The sequence below is a fragment of the Tyto alba genome, unplaced genomic scaffold (genome assembly GCF_018691265.1).
Source record: "Tyto alba isolate M040663 unplaced genomic scaffold, T.alba_DEE_v4.0 Super-Scaffold_21, whole genome shotgun sequence".
NCBI lineage: Eukaryota > Metazoa > Chordata > Aves > Strigiformes > Tytonidae > Tyto > Tyto alba.
This window is the reverse complement of record NW_024881295.1, coordinates 18,404,508-18,424,472: the sequence shown is the minus strand read 5'-3', so window position 1 is coordinate 18,424,472 and position 19,965 is coordinate 18,404,508. Positions and strand designations below refer to the sequence as shown.

Sequence of the window (19,965 nt, the reverse complement as noted above, 5' to 3'; positions counted from 1 at the left end):
GAGCCGCGCTGCCGCAGGGACCCGCCGCCGCCGCCGCCGCCGCCGGTGGGATGAGCGGGAGCGGCGCCCCCGGGCCCGGCGCGGCGCCTTGCCGCTTCGCCCACTATTTCGTGCTGTGCGGCATCGACGCGGAGAGCGGGCTGGAGCCCGACGAGCTGGCAGGTGAGCGGCGGCGGGGAGGCCTCCCCCCCCCCCCCCAGCACCCCCCCACACACCCACCCCCCCCCCACCGCTGCGGCGGGGCTGGGGGGGATCCGCTGCTTCAAAATGTCTGCTCCAGGTTGGCGGGGGGGGGGGGAACTCTGAAGGATAAAGCACCCGCTGGGGCTGGCGGAGCATCCCCCGGAGGGGCGATTGTCCGCCGGGCTTGAGCCCTCCCCCGCAGGCCGGGCTCCGCCGACCCGCCGTTGGCCCTGGTCCCTAATGGTGGAAGGGGAAAGGCAGCCCGCCGCCGGGCTCGGCGGGGGGGGGGGGGGGCAGGGGGGGTGCGGCTGGCGGGAGAAGGGTACCGAGGTTTAACGGAGCTGAAGGCAGCCGAGTGACCGAGCTTTGTGCCGGGGCAGAGGTGTTTTCTTCCCAATTTGCACTGAAAAGGGGTGGGGGGGAGGGATCTGAGAAGAACTGAATAAATTAATGGGATCGCATCTTTGATTATGCTGCTTTATTCACATCTTATGCCTATTCAGAAATAGGCTTCCTGCATCCTTTCTTCCCCCTCTACCCCCAAAAATGTCACAGAATCAAAGAACAAAATTACGACTATGGGTTCTAACACATTTTCTAAAATGTTTCTCTTGGGGGGGGCTTGTGAGCCGATGATGTCGGGGGAAAAGGCAGTATTCCTTCCTAAACGTCCCTTGCGTTGAAATAAAAGGAAATGTTTAAGTCAGGTTTAGCACCTAAAACTAGACGGGCTGTAGGCTTAGCGTCGGGGCTTAGGTGCGTGGAAGCTGAACGTTTCCCCAGCGAGCGATGGGTTGGAAGGCGCCGGGGCGCGTCCGCCGGGCCCGTTCCTGCGCGCAGCCGAGGGAGCTGTGCGGGAGCTGGGCCGTCACGGCGGGCACCTCGGCCCCGTGGCGGGGCCCTGGCGAGGTCTCTGCCGCGGGTCGCGTCAGGGAGCGCCTTCGCCTTCTGGTTGTGCAAGGGAAGGGCTCGATGAGCCACACCGCTGATCAACGTACCCCGGGTGAAGTTCGTGCTTCTGTCACCTGTAAAAGCGGTGGATGGGAACCTGCTGTTCTAAGGAGCTTTATCTGAACGCGGGGTGCCCGAATCTTTTCCCTCCGCGTTGAGCACACACTGGAGGTAGCCCTGGGATCTCCAAGCTGAAACATTAGCCAGATGTGCTTTAAATCTCTGTTTGCTTTTTCACACGTACTAGTGACCGCAATCGTATGTTTTTGGTTTTGCTGGTTTTAGCAGAAAACTCCTGGCTCATGAGCCATCTCCCAGCTGACGGCGGACAGGGTTTGATTTACATAATGTGACCTATTGGGGTTTCAGCTACTTAAACTTTGAGTCATCTCTAACTCTTCTATCTGAAAAGAAACTATTTTTAAAGCAGTGTTGGCTGGCAGGCTGTGCTCCCCTGATGAGTACCCAGACTAAAACTTGTCTTTTGCCCGTTTCTGCTCAGTTTTCCAGGGAGATGTGCAGGTGTGTTCTCGGCCGCCGCTGCTCAAGGGCAGCCTGGGCGCGCTGGGCTGGTGCAGCGTTGTGGCTCGGCTGCAGGGCTCATCTTTTACAGTCATTCCGTAGGTTTAGCTGAACTGCTCCAGCCATGCTAACCAGATTTCAAAGCTGAAGGAAGTCTCCCTCTTCATTTTTCAGTGAAAGAAAGACATTCTGGCACATCTAGGATATTCCCATTTGTAAAATAGAAAGCAACCGTGAAAAATTTCAAAGAGAAATTACCACAAGTAGTTGTTTTTAAAGTAAGTGGGGCTTCTTTATTTTCTCACACACACCCCCACACACCCACCCACCCCACCAAATAGGAAATAGCAAGTAGAAATGTCTGTAACTGGTTTAAACTAAGCAAGGTCCAGCAGTACAGTTTGAGCATACAAAAAATTGTGTTAGTGCTGATTTGGGAGGCATTCACAATACCTAGGAGGGTTGGGATATGATAGAGGAAGAAGTAGAGTAACAGAAATATGATGGGACTTAATACTGCCACTGAGCAATGTTATATTTTTAGGGACTCGTGACAAGAGCTTTCTGCTATCAGCTGGGAGCTCAGCAGTTGGAAATGTTAGGGAGGAACAGGGAGTGCTGTGAGCCACAAATATAATGCAGCAGTGGAAAAATTAACTCTAGTTTTAGATGTGGCTGAGAAAATGTTTCTGTTAAGGCTTGAGGAGTATTATTGCCACGAGGCTGGCAGTGGTGAGATCCCATCTAGAAATCTGTGTTACAGGTTTCAAAAACCGAGCTACTAGAACTGAATTCATTACCAGAATAGGTGGGGAGAAAGATGTTTGGGGCAACGGAACGTCTGTAGTATCACAGGAAACCCACAAATGAAGGCTATTTGTTTCTAAAAATGCTTTTAGAACATTTTGTAGAAAGAAATGACTCTGTTCTTTCAGTACTGAATTATGCAGCTGTGATAGCACGAGGATAGCAGGATGGAAAGCTGAAAGAGCTCGTTGAGGTAAGTTATGGCATCAATGAAAAGTTGCTGTGACTTGAGCCACTGCACAGTTCATCCCCAATTTAGCAAAAAAGTAATCAAAAACCTGCTGATCTCCAAACCCGTGAGTCCCTTAGCGATCAGAAAGCGCCTGGCTCAAGCCAGGCCCGACTGACTGGAGCTGCTCTTGGGCTGAGCAGAGGAGCCCAGAGGAGCAATTCTGCCACCCCGGGGCCTCGCCGGTGAACGGAGAAGCAGAAGTTACAAAATCCTCGAAGGATTTTCAGTTTCCAGCTGAGGCAGAGACACCTCACCAGGGTTCGTGGGGTGCTAAGGAGCCGCCAGTGTGTCAGCTCTGGCGTCATCTGGAGCTGCCCGACCTCCTTCTCTTCACCAGGGACGCCCCAGGACCCACCCCCATGTGAAGGCTTTCCTTGCCTGATGGCTTAAGCCCTAAATCTCCTTGCATGCAAACCCTCTGCAGTAAAAACCAACCAACCAACGAACCAAAAAAAAAAAACCAACCCAAAAAACCAAAACAAAACAAAACAAAAAAAAACAACAACAAAAAAACCCAACCAAACTACACACCAAAAAACCCTCATCCACTGCATCATGCACCAGGTGAAATGTTTTGATGATGCTCTTAGAGGCAGGGTGAAGATCTGCCTTTCTTATTCTTATTGTAGGGCTGTTAGGTCTGTTCACAAAATGAAATAAAATCAAGGTTTTAAAGTTGTATAAGGTCTTGACGTGTTTTCAGGGAAGAATGGCTTGCTTTATAGTTCTGGTTCCTGTGGATGCTCAGTGCTTAAAATAAATTTGGTACATGAGAATTTTCCACCATGCAAATGGTTCTTTTTTTCTTAGATTTTTTTTTTTCTTTTGCTTGTATACTATATTCTGACACAGATTTTATTTTTATTTTTTTTTTTCTTAATAGGAAATTGCTCCACAGCTGGCTTTTCAAATGTATTCCTTTTGGGTTTTTAAGTGAATTTTGAAAAGTAAAAAGCTGTTTACCTATTGCTCAACTTGATAGCATATCCAGGCACGCAGCAAAATTGTGTATGGAATCTAAGGCTGTCAAAACACTTGTGACACTATCACAAAGCTCTTGGTCAAGGACGGAAAAAATAAAATATCTTTCTAGGGACTTGAGGGAGGAAAGGAAACTATCTAAGGATTTCTTGGCGCTTAACAGTTGGAGAGGTCAGAAAAGAAAAGCATGGTATTTGATGTGAAATATCGTGACAAGCATGACAATTTCAGTACTGGTTTCTGTGCCCTGTTGAACTCCACTAAAATAGGATGAAGGGAGCTTCTCTCTCATGTTCAGGGCTGATGGAAAATACGTTTCAGTTCGCTTTCGTCTTCATGCCTACTTCTTTCAGGTAATGCCATTTAGAGACTATCAGCCTTGAAATTGCATGTGCTTAAATGAACTTGTTATAGTAAATATTTAACATTGCCTTAAACAAAAAGACCTAATTGTTCATTAAATTCTTTCTATTACATATTTTGTCATACTATATGAACTTAATAAGTGTATGTGCAAGTCACAAGATTTTTCCGGCCTTAGTGGCTTTTACATTTTGCTTTGAGACCATATTAAATTTTGTGGTAACTTGTTACAGAGTGTCACAGGCTACAATTTAGAAAAATCCAGAATACACGTGACTCCAATAAAAAGAAAATTAAATATCTTTTATTGGCGAAATAATTTAGTGCTCTGGAGGAAAGTAGAGAGAGAATTAGGGATGAGTATTTTGTTCCCAAGTGGAAGGACTGGTCTGTGCTCCACTGAGGATGCTGTTGCTGGAATGGCTTGGAGGGAGAGAGGACAGTGGTAAGCCAGCACGAGAACTGGGGCCTGAAGGACCCTGTTGGATGGTGCCTTCTGCGTCTCAGAACAGGAATATTGGTGGAGTTGTGGTCACCTTCTTGCTGTGTGAAATGAAACCTTTTATAGCTTTTTTCCACACATAAATCGTACGATATTATTTCAAGACTATGCTTATAGTGAGGAGTCGCTCTAGTTGTTGTATCTTGTCTGGCAACGTATTTTGTGCTGTCTAGTTTTAGTCATTGCATACAGATTCACTATCTTATTGTTTCGGTTCAATGTGTACTTTAAAGCTGTAGAGAGCTTCATTACTTTTAAGATCATTTTTTTTTTAAAATATTTTTTATTTTATAAAATTTTTCTTTATGACTGGCAAAGCTGAGAGTGCTTACTGGTCATGCTCATTGGAAACGTTGAGTATCTTGGGGAAAAAAAACACTACTTCTACCTCATGCTGTTTCCTTATAAATATCCAGATATCGGTAATTAGTTCCCCCCCGCCCCAATGAAATATTACTTCACTTCATAAAGCTGAAAGCCAAACAGGGCATGTTGCAGTCCGGCTAACCGTGCTTCTTATCTAGCAGGCTTTTATTTTTAGAAAGCTAAAAGACTTTTTCGTCCTTGTGTGTGCTTGGCACCTGCGTGCTTACGCCTTGCAGGTCTCGCCGCAGCCCGCACGGTTCTCCATCGCGCTTCCTTTGTGCCAAGTCACCCTGCAGTGCCAGAAAACTTGGTGGCGTTACTACAGCAATACAGCTTCTTGTGCACATGGCTTTTCTGAAAATAAGTAATTGGTTTTTTTCCTAGTTTATTGGAAATATACTAAGAAATTTCCCTTGACCAGGGAATATCTAAATGGTCGCGGTTCCTGTTTGATGGCTTAGTTGCCACGAATGAAAAGCGGGCTACAGGAGTTTTGCTTTTCAGTTTTAAGTACAGTCCAGAATTGCACAAATCATTTTTGGAGGGATTGTCCAGATTAAGTAACCTGGATGTGGACAAGAGTGGTACGGGTAGAGGAGAAGATGGCTTATACTGTACAATTTAACAAAACTTAACTTGCTTCTCAGAAGCGGTTGTAGTAGATGACTTAGGATTTGTGATCGTTATAGGGCTTGTGGGGAGGGATGAGACTCAAGCATTTCTCATGCCCCCCTTAAGAAGCGATGCTCAAATCCAGCATTAAATCTTCCAACTTTATGGCTGGAATAAGCAAGTCTCATGGATGAGGGACTGGATGCAGTAGCTGGCTTATTGAAGTAACTGTTGGGTTTTTTTAAAATTGTCATAATAAACAAGGAAACACTGGGTATACATTTAGGAAACCAATTTGATAAAAATCTAAGATGGGTTAATATTTTGTTCATGTGAAATAAAATCTTTTGATCTTAGTCTGCATAAGTAAATTGTTGCATTTATAGTTAAAGGGAGTATGGAGATAATCCCTGCTTCTGCATAGCCTTGACTCAATGCTGAGATAGAAATAATGTTACTGTTATCTTGTACATCTTTAAAGGTGTTGGCACAGATAGTTGCTGTAATAGTTTATTCTTAAATATATATATATTTTAATTATTTATTTTTTTTTAGTACTGGGGAGAACCAGAATTCCATTGTAACACCATAGAGATTTTTTTTTTTAACAATAGATGTCTGAATTATACATTAAAGACTTAGCTCCTGTAGAAGGATTTCTGCAGCCAAAGAAAACAGTGCTTTTTATAAAGAACTGTCAATATTATTGACAAGTATCATCTTCAGTTACAATAACCTTTAATAAGGAGTAACGCTCTTGCTTACTTGGATAACAGACTATTTGTGGGATTGCTAATGTCTGTGACGTATTATTATTATTCTTATTCTGCTTTAGTAATAGCACTTTAACTCTCTATCTTTATATATGCCAGAGAGACGCAGGATTTAAATGCTCCCCCAACCCTTGTGTGACTATTCTGTTATACATTTGCCGTCATCTAAGTTTTTTATACTGCATTCCTTTGAAAATAAGGTATTGACTGGGTTGGAAAAACATCATTATTCCTATCAATAGCACTGACCCACTAATGCTAAACCAAAGAGAATTTCTTGTACTTCTTCTGCCAGATAAGCTGCTGTTTTAATTTCCACTTAGAAAGACTAAACCCTCTTGCGCTTTTGGAGGCTGTTTCGCTGCCAGCGGCTGTTGCGGTAACACAGAAGAAGGTGTGACTGTGTCCGCAAGGTTTGTTTTTTTTTTTTTTTTTTTCAGTGAAAATCCTAGTAGCTGGTCTGTTTATATTGCGGTAGGTAGCCTTCTTCCTTCGCATAGCGTAAACCGCAGCCGTAATCAACGTGCTGGCAGGCAGGACGGCTGAGCTGCTGCCTTTCATAAGACCGACCTAAATCCATCCCTAATCTTGTTCCCGCGCATCAGCTCGAAGTCGCCGCGGGCTCCGTGCTGGCGGCTCGGCGGGGCGGCGGCTGGGGACGGCCGAAGGGCACTGAAGGGCAAAGGGGCGCCCGTGGCGAGGAGCGTGGCGGTGCCGGACCAGGCCGCGTGGGCAGAGACGGTGGGTTTGAGCCCGCGCTGAAGGCGAAGGCCCCGGGTGCCAGCAGAGAGGGCCCCGTGCCAGCACCCACCTCCGCGGCCGTCCTCGCGGCGCTGGGGGAAGGCGATACCCGCCCCTCCGAAAACGGGAGGGCGAGGAGCCGTGCGTCTGTCAGAAGTGCTCGGGGCCGCGAGGGGCTGCCAGTTATTGATTTCTCAGCTCAGCTGTTTGCTCCTGAAGCCTTTCTGCCCTCGCCGGGGCGATTTCCCAGCGCTGCAGGAGCTGTGCCAGCGCCCTGACGCCCTGCCCACAGCTGTCCCGTGCCAGCGCGGAGCTCGCCCTAGGAATGCCTCCAACATGAGCTGCTTCAGGAGAGGCCGAGATGCATGCAAGCCAGCAGGACAGTGGTGTCGGGGCTCTCTTTCCTGCCTTCTTTCACCTGGGTGTCACGGACTAATCAAGTTGTCTTTAGTGCCAACTTGTCCCTGAAAGGTGCTGGCAAATGTACAGCCCGAAAAAGGGCTCTGCCTGGGCTGACGCTGGATACGTGGCTGGCACGCTGCTCCCCGCTGCAGTTGCTGATCTGTTGCAGTGAGGGTTGGACTCAATGAGAAATGTGAATGAAGGAGAATAATTAAGCAGCGTGTGTACTTTGATCCAGTTAACGCTGTGGCGTTTGGCTGGTGCTGCTTGAGATCATGTAGGACCACTTACATACGTGGGAAGAAGATTACAAGTAGCTTGTTCAGCCGTCTCTTGTACTTATTCAGAGAACAGTAGCAGTCAAAATATGTGAACCAACATAAATCTCGTGAGTGTAAATAAATTACAATTATTACTTTTTTTTTTTCATTATCTACCTCTTGACCAGAAAATAGCAAAAAATAACGTATGGTAGGAAAAGTTACATTGAGGAAAACCAAATTTGGTCAGGAAACAGTAGGCCTTAACTGTGGTATTTTGGTCACATTAGCCATATTGATAATCTCAGAAGTAATTAGGGAAGAAACAGTGATGGGTCATCACAATAAAAGACACATACTGGGGAGATGACTAATGTGTGATAGGCTGCTGAGGTGTCAGATACTGGCATGGCTGGAAGAAGCTTCCGTTGCATTACCAGTATGAAAATATAAACAACTCAATTTGTGCTCCTTGCTTGGAGTCAAAGATAGTTTTACCCAGCTGTCTGATCATTATCTCTTAGCTGAGAGCTTTCTTGTTAGGGTGTCCTAGGCTTGAAGAAGGTGCCTGGCTGGAAGCGTGAAGCCGTGCTCCTTCAAAGTGTGACATTTTGCTTCTTCCTCCCCCTTCCATCTACCAATCCAATCCATGAAAAATAACATCAAAACATCCAAACAGATGCTTAAAGAGGGAGATGTAAAGAGTATTCTCTTGATAATGTATACTCTGTGGAGAGATGGTTTGAAAGGCTTTGCTAGATCTCAGTGAACTGCTTCAAGTGATAGCATAAAAACTAACTCTTAGTAAAATGATATTGGGGCAAGGGGTCTGGTTTTGGTGGATCTGTAAAGAAAACTTGTTCTCTCACTGGATAACAGCCTCCACAATTTCTTACAGAAATGTCAGCAGTTCTTGGTTTATGTTCAGAGAGAATGTTTAAATATATCAGTCCTGGAGAGTGAGCTCCTTTTCTCCCCTCCTCTTTTCCCTCTTGGAGTATGAACTTGGCTTTGCTTTACAGTCATATTATTCATCAAATTGCAATAATTTTGGGACCTAGTAGCAATTAAAAAAAAAAATCACCAAGCTTTATGTCAAATGGAGTCAAATCGTGCTTTGAAGGTGTGTGAGTGGTAGGTTGCTCAGCATGAAAGATGGAAGAATCCTTTGTCCACCTCCTTCTTGGTATTCTCCTGTCATGTTAAAGACTGACATGTGGAAAGGTAAGGGGGCTTAATCTGAAACACCATTCTGTGTAAACAATAACAGGATTAAAAAAAAACAAAAAAACAAAAAAACAAAGCTCATCTGTCATGGCTATGTAGTGACTGCTGCTTTTCATGGATGAAATTATTTGTATAAATTTGCATTTTCCCCTCAGCATCTATATAAACCTATGCTCATTTCTATGCATAGCTATTTGCACTTACATACTGATTGGCATGCGGTGGCATGCGATGTAATGCAATGTCACCTGTATTAGCAGTAACTATAGTTACAAGGAAAAAGCGAGTGTCAGCGTGGATGCTCCGTACATGGGGCTGCCCAGGTGTAGGAGGTGTTTCAGGTCTCTTGTGACTGAAAGACAAGAGGGCTGAGCTCTTTGTAATGAAATAATGAAACCGAGCACTCACTTAACTGGTAATTTCTCAATGAAATATTGATCAAATGGGCTAAGCAATCTGCTTTAGACTGGCTGACGTTTGGGCTGCAGCTGAAGCCTGCTGGGAGAGGATCCTGCTGTCGTGGTCCACTTAGGTATTGCTTATGCTGACTTTAGATGTCTGACGGGTTCTGGAGCCCAGGTTCTCGCTGGCCTAGAGGGTCCAAATCCCCGATTTCAGAGCTTGCCCCTCCTGCTTTGTTTTTTTCCAGGTTGCTGCTGAGATGAATCCAGACAGATGGTGTAAATACCTTCTGCTGGGACCCCTGATCTCCCGTGAGATGCTCAGGAGAGAGAATTGAGATTTATTTTTTAAATTCAAACTATGAAGTATTTGAGCAAAGAATGCAATATATAATTGAGTAAATATTTGGCATTTCATTGTTGAGGGAGGGGAGGTTTTGCTGATTAGTTAGTTATTCACACGATACTATTTTTCCATCAGTATTCCCACTTGGTATTCTTGTTTGTTTTATGCTGTGCAATATTCTGACAAGAATTTAAAATTAAGAACAATTTTATGCTTAAAAACAAGACAATAGGTCTGTTAACACCAACTTTCCCTCGGCTGTGATGCTGGCTGGTGTAGGAGAGATGAAGTGCTGTTGCACAGTTTCTAGAATGGGACTTTTTGTAATGTAGATGTTGTGCTTTCTCACTTAGTTTATTCTTCCAGTGTAACGATTTGAAAATAGATAGCAGCAAGTATTTGGGGCAGAATTCTTACATTTTATTTTAAAAAAGAACCAAATAAAATCCAAACAAAACCAACAAAACACCAAATATACTGAACCCCCTAAAATTTTGTGTAATCATAGGAAGGTGAAATGTCTGGTCATAACTCACAATGCTTAAAAGCTGCCAGGTGCTTTGTAAAATGACTGATACGCTCTGTCACAGAGCTTTGAAGGGTGGATGCTGCTGTACGTTTTGCCTTGTAAACACTTCAAGAACGTCAAGCCAGGAAGAATGATACTACAGTGTCTCTAATGCATCCCTTTTGGGATTGTCAACCTTTGTCTCTAATGACTACTGTTATGAATCTATTAAGGGAGAATATTTATCTCTGGAAATCGGGATAGCAGCTATTCACGGATTAATTAGGTGTCCGAAGATGATACTCTTCAAGATAGGTTTGTCTTACTAGTGTTTGCAAATATGTTGATTCTTTCTGGCTTTAATGTGATAGCAGATGTTGTTTGAGTCTCTTAATTCAAGCAGGGTTGTGTAGTCTAGTATTTCTATGTCAAATCAAGGAATGACTAAGAGCTAAAGAATCCCAGTGTAAGGAATGCTATTAAGTAATCATTTTTTTCCTGTATGAGCATCTGCATAGGGTGAGGCAGCTGTAGCTGTGGTCTGCTATCATACTTGGGAAAAGGGGAATGGTGATGAGAGATGTTAACTTTCACAATAACAGTTCTGGTTAATAACTTACTGTTATTTCTATGCCTGTGTCTTTGTTTTCTTTCTTCTTGGAGCTGCCCACAGGGTGGTGAGTTGGGAGGGCAAAGAAAGAGCCCTGTTGAAAATTGCTCAGTCTAACACACTGTTGTTTTTTTTTAAAAAAAAAAAAAGAACAAACCCCAACCAAAAAAAACAACAAAACAACAACAAAAAACCCCTCTAGTTTAATGTGGGCTGAACTTCCCATGAAAACTCTGCCTTAATGAGCTCAGACCCCTCAGCCCTGCTTTGTCCCTGTCAGCAGGTGAGAAAGAGCTGAGGACCCTGGCGCGAGTGCCCTGGCTGTGACCCAGGGGCTTGGGGCCCTGATTAGTTCAGCTCTTGTGCTTTCGGCAGGAATAAGAATGAGAAAACATCTTGTCTTGGGGCCTGGATGTATTCATGCTCCTCGCCTGCAGGTCTGTGCTAGTGCTGGAAGAAGCATTTGTCCAGGAGTCGGGGAGAAAAGGCACAGATTTAGGTCTGTCCCAGAGCTGACAATTAGTTGCTTGGAGTAACTATCACAGTGGAGTGTCCAAGATATTTCATATCTGATAGTGGTGAAGATCTGAGAACTATTTGCAATTCAAAATCTGTCTTGGGTTTCAGTTATTGGTTAATAATTTGTCAGCAATTCGTGGCAATGACTTATGACTGTGTCCCAGCATTGCTTGTGGTGCACTGCAAAAGGGAAGCTGACACTAAGCAGGAGACCATCTGTGTTGTTAATAGTGTAGTGTTATCGCACTCAAAACTTGGCTTGTGTGATTGATAATGTGATCACACTAGACCTGTTTTCCTTTTTCTTTTTGTTGGTTTTTTTTTTTAAAGTAAAAAAAAAAAAACCAATCCCCCAAAACAATCTGTATCCTTATCTACCAACTTGTGAGCCCATAGGTCAATTTAATTTTGTCAGCGGTGAAATTGAAAAGATACGGGATTTTTTTTTTTTAGGTGAAGTCCCTGCAGCTAGAGCAGAGATCCTAATTAACCTTCCAATAATACAAAGGCTGAGGGAAAAGCAACAGCACTTTATAAAGCAAGGGAGGCCCCTCCACGTGGGTATCTTGGCAGGCTAATTGGCAGGAGCGTAGCTGGGATCCAAGCAGAGCATGAATTGCCTCCTGCCCATCTGGTGGGTCGGGGAATGAGGGTAACTCTTGGTACTGAAGGGGAAGGAGGGAAGATCAGAGCTAACAAGCTGCTGTGAGCAAAAGGAACTACAGATGAGAGATGTCCTGGTGTCCTGTCGCATAATTCCCAGTGCTCTTCACCCATACCTGTGAAACTATACAGCTGTGTTCATGCCATCGTTCTTAGTCTTTCCTTCTCAAGTCTCAAATGAAGAGTATTTGTTAGGGGAGCAATTCCGCTACAGATCTTACAGTGCAATAACAGGCAGTGGGAGCAAAGCTATGTTTGACAACAAATAGCAATGCAAGGATGGTTGTTTGCTGGGTCCAAGTCCTTCCTCGGGCTCAATGAAAGGATGTAGGACCTTGGCTGTGTTGGTGCTATGGAAAAGGCACTTCCCCCCCCCCCCCCCCCCCCCCCCCCCAATGTACTGAATGGGAGATACAGCAGCAGAATGTGCTGGGGAAGGGGGTTCTCTACTTTATTTTTCTTTCTTAATCTTCCCCCTTCCCACATTTAAAAACAAACCAGCTCATCATCATGTTTTATTTTCTTAAAAAAACTATTCTGACCTTTCTGATAATACTGTTAGGAATCAATGATGCATAAGGAGTCATAAAACTGTATTAAATGCATTAAATTTTTAGTAACTTTGGTAAAAAGCACTGCAAGGGATGTCTAATCACTCTGCACTTTTGAATTATCTTGGAAGTAAATGGCAATATTTAACTGAATCTGTCCACTGAAATGGCCTGGAAGGAGATGGCATTGTCTTGCAGTGCATTGGGAGGTTGGCAATCTACGCTTGATTAACCTGCTCCTACCAAAGTGGCATTGCTCCATGCTTCCATCAAGCTTGTAATAGATGAATGCATTAATGAGCCCCTGGGTAACTGAGACTGTACTTGGGGGCCAGAGGGTGGAAATCAAAAAGGATAAACGTTGCTGACTCAGTTTCTCTTTCTTATGTTACCTCTACATATTTTGTCCAAGCAGTGCTTAAGTGATTCCATGTTAAGGTGAGCATTTTAAAATGCCTCTCCGTGTCACTAACAGTAGCAGAGCTGTTTTGTGTGGGTTTGACCGGCTGGGTTATTTAAACCTTTTTGTTTCCCTGAACTTTCTCCACCTGAAGAATGTTGTGATCTTTGGATGTGAAAGACTGACTCTTGGTTAGTTGCTGCTAGACTATGCTAGAGTCTCAGTAAGTTAGAGAGAGGTTGGGGCCAAACCTCCCTTAGGGCTGGCCAAGCGGTCCACCGAGCCATCTTCTTTTGAGCAGATTAAATTAACTGGTTGGTAAAAGCATGTAGAGATCTCTGAGGGCCAATGATAATTTGCGGTTCAGAAAGTTTAGAAATTATTCTAGCCTTAAGAGAAACCACTTCAGGAGTCTACTTAGCTTTTTCATGGTTGATTGTCTTTTATTTTCACTTTCTGAATATGTTTAATAAAGAAGGGATTGCAGCTAAATTTAAGCAAACTCTCGCATTCAGAACTTAAATTTCTGGTTTTGTTTCTTGCAGTGGCTTACTGATGATTGTCTTGTTAATGCATTTAAATTCTACTCCTTAAAAATGTATTATTTGGTTTATTTTGTGGGAGGTCATCGGTTTCATAATATTGTATAAAACTGAAACCAAATCCTCCTGTCTGCAGCTGCAGTGTTAAATAGAGCATCATTGTCATGTGGTGAGCATGGCTGTCAAAACACTTCGGGCAAAGTGGGTAACATGAACAGTTCTTCTACGTTAAATATTTATAGAAGAAAATGCAAACTCAAAAGGCTGCCAGCAGACAGACGTACTGCTTAAATACATTGTTGTGATGGTGAGGGCATGAATCTTCACACTGCAGCTTTAGAAAGAAGATGGAGTTGTTTCTCTTTGTGCATGGGCTCAACAGCGTACTTTTTCTGCACATAAATATATATGAAAAGGAACTGGAAGTTTAAAACTTCAGAATAAAAACAATAGCTCTACGTAGGCAAGTGGTTTGCCTGCCAGCTGCCCTCGAAACGGTCCGTTCTCTTTGCCCACTAGTCTACTGAAACAGTCATAGCAAAAGCTTAGCACAAGCCCTGTCTTGCATGCCTAGCCTCGAGGGCCAGCACTTCTTTATTTCAGGTCCTCTGGTGCAAACAGGTGGTGAACTACAAGTGGCGAGATACTGAGGAGAAAACCATGTAATTAAATCTGGCACTGTAGTATAATAAATCTCTGTTGTATTCTTTAGCTTTCTAGACGCCTTTCGAGCAGTACACAATGCCTGTGATTAATGACTATTGCATTGTCTTAAATAATAAGCTTGAGCCTTCAGATAGGTGACATAATTTAGCCGTAATGAGCGTCAGCTTCGTGTGTTTGATCTCGGCGCTTTGAATTTGAGCATCGTCGTTGCCATGTCCTTGAGAGATTGTTTTATGCCCAGGAAAACCAGTAAAGGGGGATGGGAGGCAATTTCTATGAGTGTGTGAAGAATCCAACCAATCTGTTGCTTGGAGAACATTGACTTTTTTGTTGTATCTCGTTTTTAAATATGAAAGATGAAAGCAGTTGGTTTGTTCATAAACTGGACCCACTGTTGGTGAGAGAGATTTTCTCTTTGAGAAAAGTATTCCTTGCTGGGAGGTGTCTGACAGTACCAGTGATGGGTGTTTCCTTTTGTGTGTGTGTCAAGATGCACCAAATACCCATAGCAGGGAAAAGGCTTTTCGATCCTTTCCACGCCATCGCCCCATCCGTCACCTCCTCAGCAGGCTTCTCTGTTGTTTCTTCCCTTGACTGAAGGCAGCAGCTCTTTGATATGAGCTCCTATTTCTTTACGTTTCTCTTTCCATTGGCTGAGTTCAGCTGACACAGGAGAAAAAGCATTATATTCTTTTCCCTGCAGCTACCTGTGAAGAGCTTTCCCTGTCTCTCCCGTCTCTGTGCTGTGTGTCTGCAGAGCTTGGAAGGGAGGGCTGAGGAACTACAAAGCACATCAGACCTAATTATTCAGCTAGCATAAGGGCCTTTCTTTGCTGCTTGGGATATTTGCTCTTGACTGTGTGGGTAGTTTGACTGACAGAGTGTGCTGACTTCAAAGCTGTTGCACAGCGCTGCATAAATGCTTCAACCCCAAATCCATCCTCCTTTGGGCAGCCTGGCCCAAATGGGCAGCCCTAATGGCAGGGTTTGGCAGGGCTCCCAAGTGAAGGGTCAATGCAGACTCTCCCCCTTGTCATTATTTTTGTGGGGATGGGGGGGAAAGGGATTTAAAATCCCTCACCCTTTCCTATTAAGTCTGACTCATTTTGTCTGGTTTAGCATTGTAGTAGAAAGAAACATAATGGATTTGTTAGGGTCAGTGCTTCACAATGTGACGGTTGACTTTGATGGGCAATAGGGCCTAGTTTGCCACTCCAGACAAAGGATTTGTAGGTCTTGCAGGCTGCCATCTGTTTCTAAAAGCAAGTTTTTGTGGAGAAGGGATGCAGCTTGCATGCTGAAAAAGTTGATTTTTTTTTTTTTTTTTTTTTTTCTTGAACTGCTGAGCCTTTGTATTTGAGCTTTTAATTTAGAGACTAAGCACAGTTTATTAACAGCAGGACTCTCTCCTTTTGCCCTCCCCCAGGCAAGCTGGACATCCAAATATCATCAGTGATGGGTTGATGTCTTCTAAATTACTTGTATTTTAGACTACATGTACTCATCCCCCAAGTGTGTTCTATTCTTGTGTGCAGCCCCCACCCAAGCTCTCTGAAATGCAGTGTCTGTCTGCATTCGTATTGTTTGCATTTGTTCTGATATAAAAGCATATAAGGCACAGATTGGAGAAGAAATAATGTTCAGCCTTCATTTGATTTTTTCACTTGTGCTGAAGTTTTGTCTTGTACTCTCTTAAAAACAACAGAAAAAAAAACAGCTGATCATATTCTGCCCCTGTATTTAGACTGGAAATTCCTACTTCCCTGCAGTGATCCCACTACAGAGTCTCTTAAATAAAATGGCCAGCCAACCTGTAGGGCTTAGACATGCTGACAAGTACGATCTATTTATGTGCCATGTATTAACCCGACTGTTAATGGATTGTTTCTATGTATAACTACTGGAGGTAGCACAGAGCTGTGCAATCCAGGTCTGGAGGGCAGGAAAACGTCCTGCTGCAGGATTTAGCAAAAAATAATGAGTAAAGCCTCTGCAGTTTTCTTCCTTCCAACTGGAGACGAGCAGGACTGCCAGCACTGATAGAGAGGTCCTGGCTCACAATCCTGTCTTGCCTGTTTATTTATCTGGTTGCTCTCCTGATGCAATATTGGGGGGGGGGGGGGGGGGGGGATATGGATGTGTTGATCCAGTCTTTCCTAACACTCTTATGGTGCGTTTCTCACTAAAGGAAGTGACTGGTGTGGCTGTAGTAGCTGTGGAGGTACACACACGCGTCACTGAAGGTGGAGCTGGAAGTGCAAAGCTCCCCTCGTGGCAAGCGAGTCGACATGCTCCTGCTGAATGTCACATTAAGACTGTGGTGGCAGCCAAAAGAAACTGGCACCTTCCATTCGCCCCCAAAACACAACAGCCCAGGCACTCTGCCAGAAAGGCCTGCCTCCGTAGCCATCCCGGGCATCTCGGCACCCTCCTGCAAACCACCATTTGCCTCCAACACTTTTTCTTTGTTTCTGCGGGTTGCCAGCCACTCGCAGAAAGCTGGCAAGCTGTGTGGGGGGACTCGTGCTTTCATCGCCAGAGTGCTGTATTTTTCTGACCGTTCCTGGAATTAACCTTTTCTCCAAACTCGCTCCCAGCCCTGTTGAACGGCATGGCGCTGGGGGGCTGGTGCAGGAGAGGGGGCTGCCAGCTTGCCTGCCTTGCCCTGCCCGCTGCTGGGCAGATGGAAACACGGCCGTGAGCCTCACGACCAGCTCGGATTCCTCTGCCCTGGCTTCCCTCACAGCTCTGCACCTGAGCCAGCACGGCTTGAGCGAGGAGGGCTTTTCTTCCATGCAGGCAGCTTTGAAGAGAGAAAGGTTTTTCTGAGGGAATTAAATGAATAAAGTGACTGCCTTTGATGTGGTGGCCTGGTTCTGTACCGAGCTTTCCGCTGCAGGAAGCGGTAGCCTGCCCCTCTGCCAGATTTGCCTCTGAAGTCCGTTAATGGTTCCTGCAGAGCAGCCCCTGACTGCCTGGGGAGACCACACCAGTGGTGTGGCTTTGCCAAGGTCAATTCTTCCACCCCTTCCTAACCTTCCACGTTTACTCCTCAAGGGTGGGATTCTTCATCTTGAGAGGTGAAGAAGAGCATCTATCTTCCTTGGAGATCCCATCCTCAAACACATCAGGAATATTTTTGTCAGAGGTGGTCGGTCCTGCACCTGGGGTGGAGCACCTGTGCTGAGGGATGGCCGCTTGCAGTAGAAGTCCCTGTCTTGCTTCTGAGGAGCTGAGGTCTTCAGGGTGCAAAAGGTGGCACAGCAATCCTGGAAAACACTCCAGATAAATACCTGAGGCCTGGAGAAGTGGCAGTCCTGGTCAATCGGGTTAACTTAAATGAGGGTGTACCCAGCTCTTACATAAAGACCAGAGCTGATGTGTAGTAGGCAGCTGCTTCTGCTAATACAGGCTCCAAGGTGCTCTGCCTGGCCATTTTGTGGAGTTTAAGTATTTTGCCAAGGAAGGGCTTGTCAGGTCCTGCCATGTAATCTAGCCATCTCAGGATACCTGATGCTGGTGATTTTCTTTGGAGACACGTGATGGTTCAGCCATCAAATGTATGCCTCAGGAGTGAGCCCATCCAGCTTCCTCTAGCTCCTTTCAAGCAGCAGAAAAGCTTTGCATCTCCTTCTAGGTGCAACAATGCCATGGTGTCAAGTCCTAAAACCTATATGGGACCCTTGGAGATATGTCTGAGGAAGCCCAACATTTCCACGCAGTTAAGTTTAAATTGCCAAAGCTGAGACTGTCTGGGCTCTCTTCCACTAAAATAAAGGGTGGCACAACAAGCTTCACATAAGTGTCTTCATTAACTTAAGAGGAGCAGATTAAAATTGAAAGGGTTTTGTTTAAGAAAAATCTTCATAATGCGATGCAGTAGTCAATGATGATGCATCAAGTACTTCTAGGTGGTTGTGTTGTCACTGTATTTAAAATGAATGCTGCATTTAAGAAACCAGCATGTTCTTTATGGTCCATTTGTGGTCTCCTGACTTTTGGCAACATGTGTATATACTACTCCTTGCGAGCTATCAAACTTTTCGCAGTGGTAGCTATACGATCCTCTGTATCTTCTCATTCTGTGTGGTCTTTGCATCATGTACACCTTTAAAAAAACAAAACCAACCAATCAAACAAAAAAAAAAAACCAGAACAAAAAAGGGGGGGGGGGGCAGCATATAAAATACTTCAGAGTGAGAACAAAAATGGTGGAAACATAATTTGTAGAAACAGCAGTTGATTTAGCTGGTTTAGCCAAAGAAGCTTTGGCTCTATCGGAGGAGAACTTTTCTGCTGTACTTATTTGAATTTGCCAAGCTGGAACAAGCCCTGGCGTAGGACTTTCAACCTCTGCCTTCGCTAGTCAGCAGCATGCAAAGCTGCAGCGAGGTGATAAAAAATGCTGAGCAAATGCTGTGTGAACTGGAGAATCAGCACTGAAATGCCTTCTTGACCTGGTGGTGATGGTGGGTCATTTCCTTCTTCTGAGTCAGTTTGGGACATTTGGGCACATGTCCAATGCACAAAATGAATTGCTTACTGCAGGCAGCACAGTTTGCCACCACAGGGATTTTCTTCCTTGCGGAGGTCTGTGTGTGTGCTCAGCACCATCCGGACAGCTGCTGTGCAAGCTGTGCCCTGGAGAATGCATCTGACCTGATCCAGCCTTTATGGAGATGGAAAACTGAGATTACTTGGGAGCTGTGAGAGGAAGCCAAGAGTTTTCACATCCCATTACATAGGAGCATTATTTGTGCCTGGAAGAATAAGGGTATAGTAGAGGAGTCTAAATCCTGAATTTTAATCCTGATGTGGCATTGACTGTAGGTTCCAAGGAGCTTTATGTTCTGTCTTTCCTGCAGTCTACTGGAAGAAATGTGTTATTTGTACAGGAAAATGAAAGCGTTGGCTGTGAAAGCTGAGGTTTTTTACGTGTACAGTTGGACGGTTCTGAACCAGTTCTGTGCTGAGCAGTTTCAGCCTGCCTAGCGAGATGGTAGGGGACTGACATCCTTCCAAATTAGTTGTTATTTTAATTGGAAAGGGGAGGAGCGGTGGGCAAATGAATGCCTTCCATTTGAGTTCATTTGGAGCTGTGGATGTAGGAGCTGCTGTTTTTGTTTGATAAATTTGATAAACCTTATCTGCTGTAACAGTGATTTCAATTGGAGGAAGATAAATTGAGGTGGAGAAGGAAATTGGAGGGCACAGGCTCAAGCCTGGGCAGGAAGGTTGTTTTAATAACCTTGTAAAACGCATGTTGCTTTGGTTCAGAACGAATGCCAACATTTCAAAGTTTTTAAGGTAAAAAGGTGGAGACCTCAAGTTGGTCAGATATATTTGAATTTAACATTTGAATGTGTCTGAGACGCCTCTGAGAAGCGAGTCAAATTTCAATCAACAGAACAAGACAGAAGACTATGTAACTTCTTTGTGAAAACAGGCAAGCTCTCTGATGGGTTTGTGTTCTCAGTCCTAGAACGAGAGCTTTCTGCTTATGCTATCCAAAATACTGATTAGTAAGATGTGCTGACAAAAAGGAGGAATTTAATACAGTCAGGGGAAGAGTGATATAGTTTATCTGAGGGGGTGGGTGTGCCTCTGTGGGTGTGTGAGATTCCAGCCCTGGGTTAAGGGAGTTGGCGTGTGCTTCTGTTGGACCCAGAGGAAATGACTTTATGTGCAATGAATAGTGTTTGGAGGTGGTGGCATGAAGAATAGAGTTTCTTCCTAACCTAAGGTTATTTTTTAGGTTTGTTTTTTGTTCAGTGCACCACATTAAAATAGCCCAGATACAAAGTTTGAGGTGAAAAGCTACACTAAAACCGGAGTAC

General features: G+C 44.6%; 1 protein-coding gene across 4 annotated transcripts in view; it reads left to right on the top strand.

Moving 5' to 3' along the window:
- The window catches only part of DENND5B (DENN domain containing 5B), a 117,821-nt gene continuing 97,856 nt past the window's right edge, over positions 1–19,965 (top strand). For all 4 annotated transcript variants that reach the window (XM_042795310.1, XM_042795308.1, XM_042795309.1 and 1 more), the window contains exon 1: positions 1–162. In XM_042795310.1, the coding sequence (XP_042651244.1) occupies positions 51–162 (112 nt within the window). In that variant the 5' untranslated portion in view covers positions 1–50. The remainder of the gene's footprint in view (positions 163–19,965) is intronic.